Below are 17,394 nucleotides of genomic sequence, written 5' to 3'. Positions count from 1 at the left end.
TATATGGTGATATATGTCTGTATAGTAAATTTAATCTTTAGTGAAGGGGGTTTATTTTGAGTAATGTTGTTTCGCAGAGTATTTAGTTGAAGAGTTGGAAACGTTGGATTGCTTTCTTATTGCGCAATTGAGTATGAAGTTGGAGCTCTAAGTAGTACAGTGCATGTGTGGTAAAATAGATAGGACAGCTCAGCAGATTGAGTAAGTGTAGTGGAGACAGTAAGTAATTTAAATGGTAGAGGACGGCCCTGTGTAAACAGAAAAGTCGGCGCACTCAGCGGAAACCCTGATCTTGCCAGGGTTCGCTAGGAATGGCAAGCAAATCTGGGACATGGTACATGTTGCGTAACCTTAGCAGGTGCGTAACCTTTCCAAGTTAACTGGCCAGCACCAACCTCCAATCAATGGTTTGCACTGCTGGGAGGAGCTATTTCAATTTTCTTATTAGTCCGTAATTCCCATAGTCTCGTGAACCTCTTCGCGAGTCCTGGCAATCACTGTATGTCTGGTCAGCACCAGATTCATGCACGCAGATTCATGCACACCTACACAGCGATGGCCGCTGCGTGAGAAGACCACTATTCTTATCATTGCCAGTTCAGTAGATCAGCATCAGATGCTCATTTCATTTTAGTTTGCCTTATTTAATTTTAATTTTGCCCTTTTGTCATCTGTTCATATAATTGTTGTACTAACATGGCTATCGGTTCTCCACGAGGGAGTTGTCCGTGGGCCATTTGTCAGCAGGTGCCGAGTACTTTATGAGAATTTATTTTGTGTGTGTGTGTTGGTCTGTCTGTGTAAGAGCTTGTCTAGGTTAGGCATTATTATTTTTCTCTATTAACGGATCAATAATGGTAGTAAATATTGTAGATCTGGAGGAAAATAAATTTATTAATATGAAATATTACTGGGCGAGATACATATATCATGTATCCACACATTAAGTTTTCAGTAGGGACAGAAATTAATCATCCAACTACTTGGACTTAATAGTTGCCAGAATAAATGACCATTCAGAATACATCTACACGAAACCTACACAAACATCAAACACTATAACACAAGATTCTATACAGTGAAACCTCGATTCTCCGTTTTTCGAGGGACCATGAAAATAAAACGTACAATACGGGAAAACGGAAAATCCGGGAATGAATGAAAACCATCAACAATTTGGCTAAACATCACAAAAATGAAATATGTATAATTATAATCTTACAAAACTCCTAAACCAAACCAAACTACAGCCCCAGTGGGACTTTGCCTGCCAAGCAACCGCTGCTCAGCCCGAAGGACTCCAGATTACGAGGTGCGCATGGTCAGTGCGACGAATCCTCTCGGCCGATATTCCTGGCTCTGTAGATCGGGGTCGCCATCTCACCATTAGATTGCTCCACAATTAAAGGTAATCACATAGGCTGAGTGGACCTGGAACCAGACTTATATCCAGGTAAAATTGTCTGACCTGGTCGCAATCGAACCCGGGCCTCTGGATGAGAGGCGGGCATGTTAAGACCACGAAACCGCATTAATTACCGGTACGCGAGTTCAAAATTTCGATACTTTATATTCAGTTTTACAGGGGAATATTCGTTAGTTTCCCGTGAAAACTTCTTTCAGTTCAGCGACTTTGATTAAGCTAGCCAAACTCTTCGAAAAATCTAATAACGCCAAGCCAAACGACAACCGACCACAAGTAGTTTTTAATTCTCTCATCTAATAAAATAAAGCACATTAGATATGAAAGCACCCAAAATGAATGCGAAATCCGTTCATTTCTTAATCTTTCATTGTAATTTGGTCTCCGGTATACTGTTCGTAGTCAGTTTCTGGAAAACTCGTACCGCGCAAATTAGGCCTATGTCGACTTTTAAAGGTTATGTTGAACTTGAAAACATGGTTTCGAATGTATCGATTCTTAAAAGTTCTCGAATGCATTATATTCAATTCTGTGCGTCACAAATCCAATCAAATTGGAAAGATAAAAGAAATATCAAAACTTCAGAAATTACGTTTATTCGTGACCTTGAGGTCATCTGGAAAGCGCGCTCGCTGCACATGTCAGTACGAGTTTGAAATTATACCAACCATTTAAAATGTAATGTGCGCAAATAAAACGACTGCGGTTTTTGGTATTCTAACACGAAAACGTAAAATTCCCAGTCTTACATTAGGACCTAAACAGTAATAGGCAATTCCAAGACCTCCCATGGCTTTCTTTTTTTTAAATTACATTTAGGTGCAACATGTGTTTTGGTCTCGCTAACATAATCATGTACGATAATATCAAAAATACTGAATTTGTGTTAAGAAGCAGTTTCGATTCCTGCCTGAAAGCCCAGTTACTCTGCAGTGCCCTGAGCAAAGTGCCAAAAACCTCTTCGGCAGTACGATCGAAAAAAGTAAAAATATAAACATCTAACCCTGGACATAATATGGACGTTTTATAAGTGCGAACATTTGACGAAACTCGTTCCGTCTTCAAGCAGAGCTGTCGAAATGCGCCGTGTCTCCTTGCAATTTTTGTCGCCACTCTCTGCTTTCTGATTTTCCGAGATTCTCTAAACAATACCACCCGAATGCGATGCTAAGATGGTCGCTTATGCAAGTTCACCGCCGATCGCTTTTCCAGTACCGGTACAGTACTTGCTTTAATTATCGCAGTGACAGGGCATTAACGCCAAGATCCATAAATATGCCATGACCATCCTTTTGTGAGATACAGTTTATTAAAAAACGATTGATCGAGGATTTAGCGTTGATGGGAATGGAATTTCCTGACGGTTGATCCGGGAAATCGTTTCTTCGAGGAACGGATAATGTGGGACTTTTACAACGTGATTTAATTACGATGCTCGCGGGACCAAGTAATTTGAACGCATATACCGGGAAAACGTATTTTCCGGGAACGGATAATCGAGGTTCCACTGTACATCGTACATCTCAAAAAAGCTTATTATAACATTATTTATAGAGCATACAACATACCATTGTTGGAAACACCTGGTTTAGGAAGAAGAACAGTCAGAAGATTACAAGGTATGGCTGGGGAGACAGACGGACAAAGACCATGATTGATTATATAATCACAGAGAAAGAACACCGGAAGAACCTTGTAGATGTAACAGCCATGCCTGAAGAAGCCTTTGGTGATCATAGTTGTGATAGGAAAATTGAAAGTTGGAAAGATTGAAAAACCCCAATTAAGAAGAGAGAAAAGAATTAAAGTATGGAAGTTGAAGGAGAAAAGCATACAAGAAGAATTTCAAAGGGAAATAATACCCTTGGTACCCAGGACAGAGGCGGGGAATGTTGAGGAGGAATGGAAAAGATTTAAGGAAGCACTGGTTGGATGTGCAGAAAAGGTGTGTGGTAGAACATCAGGAAATGTGAAAGACAAAGAAACACACTGGTGGAATGATAGGGTAAAGATTAAAGTGAAGGAAAAGAAAATGGCATGGAAAGCATGGAAAACATCTAAGACTGAAGAAAGTAGAAGAAAATATGTGGAGGCAAAGAATTTGGCCAAGAAAGTAGTGGAGGAAGAAAAGAGGAAAAGCTGGGCCTTATTCACACAGACATTGAGAGATGATACGCAGGGCAGCAAGAAATTACTGTATGGTATCTTAAGAAACAAAAAGAGAGATCAAGTAAACACCAGATTTGTGAAGGATGAAGGTGGCATAATTTTAACAAAGCCAGAAGAAATAAGAAATAGATGGAGAGAATATTTTCAGAAGCTGCTGAACATAAGAACGGATGACATTCAATGGACGACCAGGAAAGGCAATTAGTTGACGAAGAAATGGATAAAGAAATTACAATGAATGAAATTGAAATGGCAGTAAGAAAGATGAAGAATGGAAAAACTGCTGGAATAGATGAAATTTCAGTGGAGATGATAAAGGCAGCTGGAGCTGTAGGCCTGCAGTGGACATATCGGGTTCTCAGGAATGTCTGGGAGAATAAGGAGGTCCCTGAGGATTGGCAAAAAGGAATAATCATCCCAATTTTCAAGAAAGGTGATAAGAAAGTTTTGGAAAACTACAGGGGAATTACTCTAATATCCCATGTTGCTAAGATAATGGAAAGGATACTGGAAAGTAGAATAAGGTTGAGGGTTGAGAAGCAGATACAGGAAAATCAGTTTGGTTTCAGAAGTGGAAGGTCAACAATAGAGCAATAATAATAATAACGTAAATGTTTCCACCTTTTCAATACTACAATATATTCACAAAATTACAAAATTATACGGTACTAGTTTCGACCCATCTAGGGGTCATCATCAGCCGTATTGGAGCAAAGATCATTTGTGGCGAAATCCTAAGACAATATTATTTTAAAGAATAACAAGTGAAATGAGATGTTATGGTAATAGTTAATAATACAAGGAATATACATATTAAGAGGTTTTTAACAAAGAATAAAGTATAAATGGGGTGTTGTAAAAATTATAATCATGGAAATCAGTAAGTTCATGTATTGAAATGAAATATGGCTTAGGAAGAGGGCTTAAGGTGGGGCTGAAGGGTGCGGGAGAAAGTGTAATTGTCTTGGAAAAGTACCTTTGATTAAATTTAGGATTGAGTTTAGGTTGGCTGCATTATTGTTTCTGAGGAAAGTGATAAATAGATCGAAGAGTATGTTGGGTTTCTCTGAGATTTCATTGAGATTGTGACTGGCATTAAAGTATTGGTCTAGGTGTATGTAGTAATTTTCCATTATGTTCAGTAAAGGGCCCTTGTTTGCTAATACGAGGATGTCCATGTCTTGTTCAATATTGGTGAAATTATGGTTATAATCTTGCATGTGTTGGCCGATGGCTGAAAACTTGTTGTATTTTATTGCGTTAGTGTGCTCGTGGTATCTGATAATGAAGTTTCTCCCGGTTTGCCCGATGTAGGTTTTTTTACAGGTGGTACATTTGATCCTATAAACTCCTGATTTTAAAAAACTGCTGGTCTTGTTGATGTGTGAAGTATTGTATAAAACATTCATGGTCTTATTGTTGGTTTTGAAGGCTATTTTAACGCCTTGTTTCTTAAAGATGTTGGTTAACTTGTAGATATCATTGTTGAAGGTGAAGGTGGAAAATGTTAGAGGTTTGGTTATTTCTTTTTTGAGGGTAGTTTTTGGGCGATGTTTGTGTTTATTGATTATCCTTTCTATAAAATGATTGCTGAAGCCGTTGAATTTTGCGATTCCGCGGATTGTGTTGAGTTCGTTTTTTAGATCTTTATTGGACATAGGTATGCTGAAGGCTCGGTGAACTAGGCTGTTGTATGTGGCTCGTTTGTGGGACTGGGGGTGCACTGAATCTTGGCGAATGGTGGAGGCTGTTTGAGTGGGTTTTCTGAAAATTTTATAACTGAAAGAATCTGAGTTTCTAGTGAAGGTTAAATCTAGAAAGTTGATTTTTTGATTTGATTCGGATTCTAGTGTGAATTTGATATGAGGATCAATATTGTTGAGTCTTAAGAGGGTGGTGGGTACGTTAATTGATTTCTCATTCATGATTACAAAGACATCGTCGACATATCTGGCCCAAAAGAGAATGTTTTCAGATTCTTTCAGTTATAAAATTTTCAGAAAACCCACTCAAACAGCCTCCACCATTCGCCAAGATTCAGTGCACCCCCAGTCCCACAAACGAGCCACATACAACAGCCTAGTTCACCGAACCTTCAGCATACCTATGTCCAATAAAGATCTAAAAAACGAACTCAACACAATCCGCGGAATCACAAAATTCAATGGCTTCAGCAATCATTTTATAGAAAGGATAAGCAATAAACACAAACATCGCCCAAAAACTACCCTCAAAAAAGAAATAACCAAACCTCTAATATTTTCCACCTTCACCTTCAACAATGATATCTACAAGTTAACCAACATCTTTAAGAAACAAGGCGTTAAAATAGCCTTCAAAACCAACAATAAGACCATGAATGTTTTATACAATACTTCACACATCAACAAGACCAGCAGTTTTTTAAAATCAGGAGTTTATAGGATCAAATGTACCACCTGTAAAAAAACCTACATCGGGCAAACCGGGAGAAACTTCATTATCAGATACCACGAGCACACTAACGCAATAAAATACAACAAGTTTTCAGCCATCGGCCAACACATGCAAGATTATAACCATAATTTCACCAATATTGAACAAGACATGGACATCCTCGTATTAGCAAACAAGGGCCCTTTACTGAACATAATGGAAAATTACTACATACACCTAGACCAATACTTTAATGCCAGTCACAATCTCAATGAAATCTCAGAGAAACCCAACATACTCTTCGATCTATTTATCACTTTCCTCAGAAACAATAATGCAGCCAACCTAAACTCAATCCTAAATTTAATCAAAGGTACTTTTCCAAGACAATTACACTTTCTCCCGCACCCTTCAGCCCCACCTTAAGCCCTCTTCCTAAGCCATATTTCATTTCAATACATGAACTTACTGATTTCCATTATTATAATTTTTACAACACCCCATTTATACTTTATTCTTTGTTAAAAACCTCTTAATATGTATATTCCTTGTATTATTAACTATTACCATAACATCTCATTTCACTTGTTATTCTTTAAAATAATATTGTCTTAGGATTTCGCCACAAATGATCTTTGCTCCAATACGGCTGATGATGACCCCTAGATGGGTCGAAACTAGTACCGTATAATTTTGTAATTTTGTGAATATATTGTAGTATTGAAAAGGTGGAAACATTTACGTTATTATTATTATTACTTATATATTATTCTCAGTTCAATACGGACCAAAAACATGAAATTCATAACCATCAACAACAATAGAGCCCATTTTCATTATGAGACAACTAATGGAAAAGCATTGGGAGTACGGGAATGATATGGTGATGACATTCATTGATATTGAAAAGGCATATGACAGTGTCCCTAGGACGAAAGTTTGGGACAGTATGGTGCAAAAAGGAATTGGACAGAGATTAATAAAAATGATCATGGCATTGTATAAGGAATGTTGTAGTTGCGTGCAAACACAAGTTGGCAGGACAAGTTGGTTCAAAATCACTAGCGGGCTGAGACAGGGAAGTGTTCTATCACCAATCCTGTTTACAATAGTAATGGATGACATCATGAGAACGGCAAAAGCAGCATATGGAGGAAGAGAAATGAACATGATGTTATTTGCAGATGATATTGTGATTTGGGGAGAAGACGACAGAAAGGTTCAAGAACACTTGAATGTGGTGAATGGGAAGATTGAAGAATGTGGATTGAAAATAAGTGTAGAAAAGAGTAAAACTCTTGTTATGACTAGAGGGAAGAAAGAAGGGAAAGGTCAGATTAGACTTGCAGACAAGCCCTTGGAAGTAGTGGAAACGTTTAAATACCTGGGGAGTGAATTAATGGAGAATGCTCGACTGGATGCTGAGATTAGTAAAAGGATTCAAGCTGGAAGTTGTTTCTATCATAGTGTAAGAAATATGTTATGGGACAAAGATGTGCCAATGGAAGCAAAGGATACTATGTACAAGAGGTATTACGTACCCATAACAACTTACGGAGCAGAAACTTGGACAATGACAAAGAAGGATGAGAGTCGAATACAGGCAGCCGAAATGAAATTCTTGAGGAGTATGATACAGAAGAGTAGAAGAGACAAAATAAGGAATGAGAAAATCCGGGAAGAAATTGGAGTGGAAAAAATGAATGATAGAATAGAGAAGAGCCGACTAAGATGGTTTGGGCACATAAAGCAAATGAGCGACAAAAGAATGCCAAAAAAGGTGATGGAAATGCAAATCCAAGGAAGGAGAGGCCGTGGACGACCACGATTGAGATGGAAAGATACCATCCAACGCAGCATTATAGAAAGAAACCTGGACTGGGACACAGTGTTGGAGGAGGAGTGGTGGAAAGACCGAAGAAAGTGGACAGGAACCATATTTGCCCCTACCCGGCTACAGCTGGATAAAGGGAAATGATGATGATGATGACAACATACCATTATCAAAAGACTATCTATGCAAAGAAATAAACACTATCATAAATATGGATAACCAAAATGGCTTCAACATAGACTTTATTAACAAGTTAATATCTAAAATCAAAAATAAATCTAAATTATAACGACTCATTTATGCCTCTGTGAAATGATAAAGTCGTTATTAACGACTCATTCTTTTAGAGCCGTGTTGCTGGGCAACAATTTAATGAATATAGTCGAACTTTGCACTAAGAAATAGTTCAGTTCATTGGCTATTTCGATTCATCTACCTGTATTACCGAATAAGTTTCTTTGCTTATGTACTGTCTAAAACAAATCTTAGCGTCAGCCGCTTGAAGCGCCACACCGCACGGCAGTGTTCTATTGTTGTTCTACTTGATTGGTTAGTGTTTCAATAAACTAAAATGTGCGATCCATGTTGCTCTGACGATATTCTGCATATGTTAGAAGAAGATTATATTTTCAGTGATGACAGTGATTTGCCAGGTGACGAAATACCAGAAGCGGTTTCTTTGAGTGGTGACTCGTCAGAAAGATCCTGCCATAAAAAGAAAGCGAAGCACCCTCTGGTGCCCTAAGTGTAATTGTGGCATTCATCCTACTTGCTACCATAAGTCAAAACCCTTCTACAGGCCCATAGTAAAGGGGAGGAAAGAAAAACTCACGTACGTGACTCGAAGTAAAGAATTATGCCCGAAGAGGTAGTCGGATTTTTGAAGGGCGGAAAAAAAGTCCATTCGACACTCCATGTCGTACGATGTCGGCATGTAAAAGATCTCTTGGTGACACATTTGGTGTTTACCCGACAAAATTAATTAAATCTCAGCCATAGACGCCCAAGAGAGTTTCGGTTAGCTCGGTCTGCCATCTAGTGGAGGCCTAAAGTAAAACGGAACGTCGAAATTGACGAGCAGACAGCCAGATGGCGTCAAATTGAAATGTCTGCACACGGTAGCTGAGGCCATACGATTATTATTATTATTATTACTATTATTATGTTCTTTAGTTTTACAGTAAATATGTCTTTCGTTGCTAACAAAATGGAGAACATTTTATACATTTACCTATTGTTTTGGTCTTTTATAATTTTGAAGCTACGTACAGTGAAAGTTGAAACATTGCTTTTTTTTTTTTTTTTTTTTTTTTGTGAAAAATTGTAATTCACCACCCCCAATAAAATGGAATCAAGGTCTGTACCCATTATTATTACATAATCACATTCTCTAGTTTATACTGAATAAAAAAATACGTAATATGTAGGGACCTGAAAAATTAGCATCTATTTTTTTTCCAAAATTAGCATCTATTTTTCCAAAATTAGCATCTATTTACAAAGTTAAAATAATCGCATGGTATTATTAATTTTAACGATTCCAAGTTTATGAAGTGCAATTATTGTCCTTGGTTCACACACAATACAAATTCAGTGTTCAAACGAACGCATTGTCAGTACTTCGGCATTGCATTTTTTCAAATTGCACAGTCTGTAACCACTGTGTTGTAATGAGACAACACGCGCTCGCTATCTACACTGTTTGTTGGGATCCACAACAACTCAAGACAGTATTTAGCAAATATGCTGAACTCTTGTCTGAACTGCAGTTAATGCAAGCATGACGTCACATTTTTAACTTTCATCTGGGTTTGAATTGCATGTTTCAGAGGACAGTAACCACACCAGATATCGTTTAGTGAGAAATTCGTTACTCCAAACAGTTTCTCAAGCTCATCTAATTAAAAATCAGTGTTATTCAAAATTATATTTTTTGGATACAAAGCTTGAGAAATTGACACAAAATGCTTATGGCTGGGGTCCTTAGCTTTCAATGTGGCTAGATTGCACTGTGAAGAATGAGCAGCTTTGACAAATGTCTCTCTACATGCAGCCTGCTGTAGAGGAGTGAGCTTAATCAAAGCATCATTAGTTGCTGCAGAAAAATTCCCCTCACAAATGAAGGTAAAACTGGCATCAAGGTTATGCAGTTTGGGGTAAAGGAGATGAGAGGTACGATACAGAGACTCTTCAAGTTCAGTAAGGAGGTCAACCAATCCAGCTGCATGATCTGTGACAAAAACAATGTGGGAGTGAAGCCTATTCACTTCTCGGTCACTCACAGCAGTCAGGTACTTAATACCACAGTGGTTGATACCTTTCATATCAGATATCTTGTAACAACATCAGCAAAGTAAGCACTCTAAGAAGACAGCCTGAAACCAGCTATTCCATCGGGTTATGACAGCTGCAGGAAAAAGCTTTGCTTCCTTTGAAGCACCATACTTTGATATTAAGAATTGTAAATAATTATGTTTCCGCTTTCTTGTGTTCAAAAATGCAGACTTTACCATTGCAACCACATAATTTAAATCTGTCATCTGACCCAACTATTGCCAACCAAACTGATCTTATGTGCCCAGCACTGCACATGCATTAAATGATCCCCTATGACCACACATAATGTTTCATAACGGGTCATGTACGGGGAGGGGGGCACTGTCACTAACAAACACTTTAACTGCAGAGCTTCTAAAACAGCACGAGAACAGTTTGTAGCATTTCCTGCATCAAGATAGCTCACAGAAACAATGTGCAGCTCTCTTTTCGATCCGTCTGGGACTTGAAATATGATGATAAAAACACAACGGCCCATTCTATCTGTAGTTTCATAACAGAGTATGTTGATGTTCTTCCCCACTAGAGCCTCTGCTGTTCTTTTCCGGTGGTCAGATGCAACGTCTACAAAGGAAGAAAGACTTCAAATTATAAATAATTTAAATTTACTGGATCAATTGGGTATGAGTAAGAGAGTTCAATATGGAAATCGCACTCAAATTCGGTATCCTTCAATTTTGCGCGTGGTTTCGATGTCCTAATACCTAAACCGTACCCAATCAATGAAATTGAAACTTACCCGGTAAATATACTTCACGTAGAGTTCTCACACATGGCAGCTTTTCATTTGAAAACTCAGTAATCCAGGCTTTCCAGCTTTTCCAGATCCACTGTGCGTTTTGAGAAGTTATCTCTGGAAATTTTTTGTCGTTTACAACTATCTAACTGTGTAAGCAAAGAAGATTGCTAACTTTGAGACGTACTAGCAACAGGGTTTCAATTTCATTATCGCGTCGCTTACCCACGTTTTTTTCAGATTTAACGTTTCACAATGCTATCTTTTTTTCACCACCCAACTCGGCAATTACAATACTTGCAAAACACTGTCTCTGAATCTGTGGCATATAAACCATCCTTTGCATATTGCTGAGCCCTTTCGTGCGCAGTTTTTGTCGTGCGCCCCATAACCTAAATGATCACTCGACATTCTACTCTTCACTAGTTTAAATTTCGAACAACAGGAAAACAACACTGCGTCTATCTCATTTCCGTGACACTCGATTTACATTTCAATCATAATCGATACAGATCTTATTCCCCTTACTATTCCCATTGTAAATATCGATTAAAGTCAGCAAGCAGCAATCGATCGGCTACTTTTCTTCATCGATCGGAACGGTCGAAAGATTATGCATCATTTTGAGCAGGCCTATTTCCGATGATTTTGCCTAAATATGTTTTCACCAGTAAAATAGCACATTTTTGCAGAATTCGCATTAAAATCGCATATTCATACTAATTTTGCATTTTGTGTCACAATTTGCATTTTGTTACACTTCTATTTATGCAAAAAAATGATTTTATTCCACATTAGAATTACTGTAGGCTTGGATACAGTACAAGATTCAAAAATTCGCATTTATCGCAAATACAATTTTTTTTTTTGCTAGTTGCTTTACGTCGCGCCGACACAGATAGGTCTTACGGCGACGATGGGACAGGAAAGGGCTAGGAGTGGGAGGGAAGCGGCCGTGGCATTAATTAAGGTACAGCCCCAGCATTTGACTGGTGTGAAAATGGGAAACCACGGAAAACCATCTTCAGGGCTGTCGATAGTGGGGTTCGAACCTACTATCTCCCGAATACTGGATACTGGCCGCACTTAAGCGACTGCAGCTATCGAGCTCGGTATACAATTTTTATTTTTATTTTTTTGGTCCCTAGTAATATGATATATTTTACTGTCATTTTGTATTTCTTATGAATTTAAAAAATAAATAAATAAATTTAAAAAACTTGTATGAAGACGTTACAGTCGCTTATCACTTAAGAGGCTTTTACGTATCACTTGGAGGGTTAAAGTGCAACATTTCTTGAACCAGCAGAGAAAAGTTCAGGCAGTAAAATATACAAACCTTTGTATACAGATACCAATTTCTGATGAGCTGCAAGTTCATTATCAAATGCTTCTTGCATTTTTGCCTCGTTTTCTCGCTGAGCCATAAGCTTCTGTAGATTGATCTCCATCTTGTTCTTCAACGCGTCATTGGCTGCTGTTAGGTCTGATATTGTCTGCCGAGCAATTTGCAGCTGGAAAATTCAAGAGAGTTATTCAGTTCAGAGCTCAGGGATATGGTAACATAACAGTATATCAAAAACCAACTGAACAAATAATTAGAAAAATATCAGTGTTCGATGAGAAATACTGAACTCCACAGGTTGTATAGTATCAACAGAATAGAAGTGTTAAGACAAATATCAACTTCATGCAACTTAATCACTGAACTGGATGAATTGCAACAAGCCTAATTACAGATTGCCTTGGCAAAAACCAAAATTTTACCCTCTGCTATCTTCCAACGCATGACCATGAAATATATAAATTATATAAATTCCTGTCTTATTGTTCATGTTCAATAAACCAGACATCTTACTGATCCAAACACAATATTTTTAGTGTACTATAGGCTGTCTACAAATATATCATTATTCAGCCTTCAGTCTGCACATCTCTGAGAATTAAGCTCCTCTACAATCCTCTATTTGCAACTAGCTCTGTGATCTCATTCAGTTAAACACAAACAGAAGTAAAATTCAATATTCCAATATAGGCCTGTACAAAAGATACCAAAGTGTAAATTCACACAAACAGTACCTTCCAAATTATAAAACAATTTCCAACAATAATTACCTCCTAAAGGAATGTTTAAAACTAAGTTTAGTGCCTAAATTTTTGAAACCACTGCAAAGGAAAAACATCCCATCTCAAAAATTAATAAGCACTCAAAACAAAGTTAATAATATCTGGTTGAAAAACGAAATTTAACAATTATACAAGAAAAAAATCATGTTTGAATTAACAGTTATATCGAACACACTTAACTATTGCACAACATTTATCCCCACTCGAATGGGGATCATTCCTGAGACATACCGATTATAAGTTAGCAAATGTACTAGGAAAAAAAAAAAATTAGACCTCAAACTAGCTCATCTGAAGGGAACTAAACCAAACATATCAGACCATAATAAAAACATTAAGACGACATCCACTACATTAAACAATACCCCCACTACCATTAATATGTCTGATACCACCTTCTCTGACAATGAAATGAGCCTCCTAAACCGAGGCTTAAAATACAATTGGGCCAAACCCCCATAAGATCTATGATATAGTCACCATAATCGCAGAGGTCGAATCCAACATTAATAAACCAATCACCTTAGAAAAACAAAATGATGTTAGATACAAAATAAAAAAGAAATTACCCACCCTAGTTAAGGAAATAAAAACCAACAAAAATACCATCCTCTCAAAACAGATCCACGATTTAAAGACCAAAATAATTACCAATAATGTTATAGTAACAAAAGCCAATAAAGGTAATACAACTGTACTACTGAACAAACAAGACTACATCAAAAAAAAAAAAAGTTTCTTTTCATTAAAACCTACACTAACATCAACAAAGATCCATATAACAAAAATACAACGTAGTTTAAAAACACTCCTCAAATATTCAACTTTCCTCTTAAATGACCAAGAAAATCTTAAACTAATGAATATGAATCCGAGGTTACCACAACCAAAGCCATACCCAAAAACCACAGAAAAACATACCTATCCGGCCAATTATCAACAGTAGAGGACGTCCGACATACAAAACTTCCATGATTTCTACATTACTTTCTTGAAAAACATTTCAAATTCAACAACAAAAACCCCATTAAAACCTCAATTGACCTATGTGAATCTTTAAATAAATTCACACTGTTAGCCAATCACATTTTATGTTCATTTGATATCACTAACATGTACCCGAACATCCCAGTTACTGAAACCATCAACATCATAAAAAACAATCTCTCTAAACACAGTGGACTCAGCAAAATTGAAATTGAAGAATTTGTTAAATTGTTAATTTTTGCATTGAACAATAATCATTTCACATTTAACAACAAAATATACCACCAAAAAGGTTTAGTGATGGCAGACCCTATTTCAGGAATTTTAGCGGACATCTATATGGACAATTGAACCACTGATTGGAAAAAGGGAATAACTGATAGCCATATTTTTCAGGAATCAAAAAAAAAAAAAAAACTGTATAAAAAATGTTTCTGTTATACTTACCAAAAAACACTTCACATAAGAAATGTTCTTTTATACATAAGGAACCATTATATGTATGAAACTTAATTTTATCTTACCATAACGCCACTGGAATGGTTTAATTTTTGAAAAGTTATTCCCTTTTTCCAATCACTGGGTACAAAAATAAATATAGATATAAATTTGCATCATTAAAACTTTTATTTCTCCCGTATTGAATGGAATATTGGCATTGTGACACTTTGTAAGTTTGAAATTATTAATAAACTACTGAAAATTAGTTATTACATAAATTACAAGTTTTATGGAATGTACACCTAACTAACATCAGTCTTTATTGTTCATCATAATCATCTGAGCTATTATTTTTAGTTTTCCATGATACAATGTTGTAAAATTTCCTGTGCTGTTCAGGAATGTATTTTATTATTTTCTTGACATAATTAATCTTTTCTACATTTATCCCCACAGAACCATCATATGCTTTGTGGATCTTTAAGATTTCCTCGATTGTTATGTTTGCCCCTATTATCAACAGGAGATTTCCTCAAAGCAACTAATGTTGACAATCGTAAAACAGCCTTATTCGAAACACTGTGTAGACTAAGAAATGCTTTGCGACATATTTTTACCCTTTCTGTGTTATTCATTGCGAAATAAGCGAATGAAGAAGCTTTCTTTTTTATGCTATCAATTTTGCACATTTATTTTTTATATAAAAGTGCTCTATTAAGCCCATTACAAATGGGTCTTGTTCGCTTTTTGAACTTCGGGAATATAAACTTAATATCATTTTTCTCTTCAGCATTATTAGAAGTACATTTATCTTGGCACTCACAGTGTGGTCCAGTAGCCCTGGCTGGGACTAAATTTCCTCTACTGTTCACATATTCCTTATGCTCTCTTCTGGCTATCATCATTTTCTCTTTTTGATGCTCGGATGTATTTAAAACACGTTTCCCCGTCTTAGGCTGAGGCATTTCATGTTCTGAAGCATTCATTGAAGGAGTTACAAGGTCTATACCTAACCTAAAACCCAAACTTCAATAGTCAGTTTCACTACCACCACAAATGAATGTAGGTTAGTTTCTTGCTAAACTTTTCACAGTGACTTGCGTTTTATTCAAACCTTGATTAAAACAACTACTCTGAACAAAAAAGAACGATCAAACTTATACATTAACGCTCACAAGCTGAAGAACACTGCATACTGTTATAAAGAAAATTGGCTACCAAGCCAGGCACTAGCGCAGTGATGACTGGAAAAGTGGAACTACTTATTTATTCCCTTATTCCACTCGCCGCCTAACAAACATGTGATTTTAATCGGTACGGAAGTACAGATATATTTCCTTTCTCCACTCTGTAGATGCACCTACATTCAAGAAACAAAATGGCTATTTCAGTTTATTTTACCGAAAAAGTAGAGTTATTCCCTCTTTCCAATCAGTGGTTCAATTTAGAACACAATTAAATAATAAAAAACCATAATGGGCTTCAACTATGGCTCTGTTATGTCAACGACACATTAGTTATCATCGACAAACATGCAATAGCAGCGATACCATCCTCACATTTTAAAACACTTTAGATAATAATATAACTTATATAACTGGATAACTCGCCGGCAAACATAACCTCACGCAATGAAATCAAAAGAAAGAAAACATGATTCAAAGACGAGGAGAAATCTCTACTGGCTCCCCTGTTCAAGTGCTTTATTCATTGGATTACTGTACTGTGTGCATTTTAGATGTCTTGTGCTTGCACAGAAAGTACCCGATGCGATTAAAACATCACGGCTAATCAAACTTTCCTATGACGAGGGGAGAATGTCTCTGGCTTCCATCCACATTACAACAGTACAGTGACTATACTTGTACAATTTCCTGCCATGGCACTTCTAAGACCCATTAATGCATGCAATCACCTTGATTCTCAGTTTAAGCTTTACAAATGCCATGAAAGACACCATTTCAGAAATGTATCCAACAAGGTGCATTTACATTATTCAAATAATGCACTTGGATAAAACAATGGCGAACATAACCACACGTAACGAAAGGACAAAAAACACGATTCAACGAGGAGGAAATATTATGCTAGCTCCCCTGTGCAAATGCTTTACCTTTTGGATTACTGTACTGTTTGCATTTTTAGATACCTTGTACTTGCATGGAAGGTGCCCGACGCCCTTAACACATCGTGGCTTTTCAAAGTTTCCGATGCCGGGGGAAGGAATTCTCTTGCTCCTGTGTGCACTGCATAGCAACACAGTACATTTACCGGCTGGCAATTCTCTCCTGTAAAACCATACGTCCGATTGGCCTCAGCATTTAAAAAAATAAAAGAAACAAACAGTGCAGTTTCATCGGCATTGACAATATTGTTTGGTGTGTACGAATTGATTATATGCTATTAGCCACGCTTTTCGCCAACTCTCGGCATCGTCAAGTTAGCGGACTCTACCTCTCCGTACACTGCCCACTACGTGATATTGTGGCATTCCTTAAAATGCCGAATACAAAATAATTATGATTCCGCTTGAACTTAGCAGATATGAAGCACAATGTCAATACACCAAAGTGGGTGAATGTGCGCAAAGTTACCCCCACACATTCCGGAGGACGCGTTCTTTCATGACGCGGAGAAATTTTGAATTTAAATTACTCTGTGAAATACTGTCTTGAGAAATTTTGAATTTAAATTACTCTGTGAAATACTGTCTTTTTCAAAATATAAAGGCAATTTCGAATTAAAAGTCTGGATTTCGGGAACGGGACCAACATTGTTCTTCGAATGACAAATTATCCGTATTTCGAACTAAACGATTTACATAACGTGCAAAACTGTACCTCATATTTCCAGGACCAAGAGGTGCTTCGAATTAGGCGAGATTTTGAATTAATCGATTTCGAATTATTGAGGTTCTACCGTATT

At 37.0% G+C, this 17,394-nt stretch overlaps 1 protein-coding gene across 3 annotated transcripts in view; it reads right to left on the bottom strand.

The window, feature by feature from the left end:
• Mgtor (Megator) overlaps positions 1-17,394 on the bottom strand; it is a 546,425-nt gene that overhangs the window by 501,742 nt on the left and 27,289 nt on the right. For all 3 annotated transcript variants that reach the window (XM_067145519.2, XM_067145521.2, XM_067145520.2), the window contains exon 5: positions 12,254-12,428. In XM_067145519.2, coding sequence (XP_067001620.2) covers positions 12,254-12,428 — 175 coding nt within the window. The remainder of the gene's footprint in view (positions 1-12,253; positions 12,429-17,394) is intronic.

Source organism: Anabrus simplex, chromosome 4 (genome assembly GCF_040414725.1).
Source record: "Anabrus simplex isolate iqAnaSimp1 chromosome 4, ASM4041472v1, whole genome shotgun sequence".
In the NCBI taxonomy this organism is placed as follows: domain Eukaryota; kingdom Metazoa; phylum Arthropoda; class Insecta; order Orthoptera; family Tettigoniidae; genus Anabrus; species Anabrus simplex.
The sequence above is the reverse complement of the archived record's forward strand: the minus strand, read 5'-3'. Positions and strand labels throughout refer to the sequence as shown.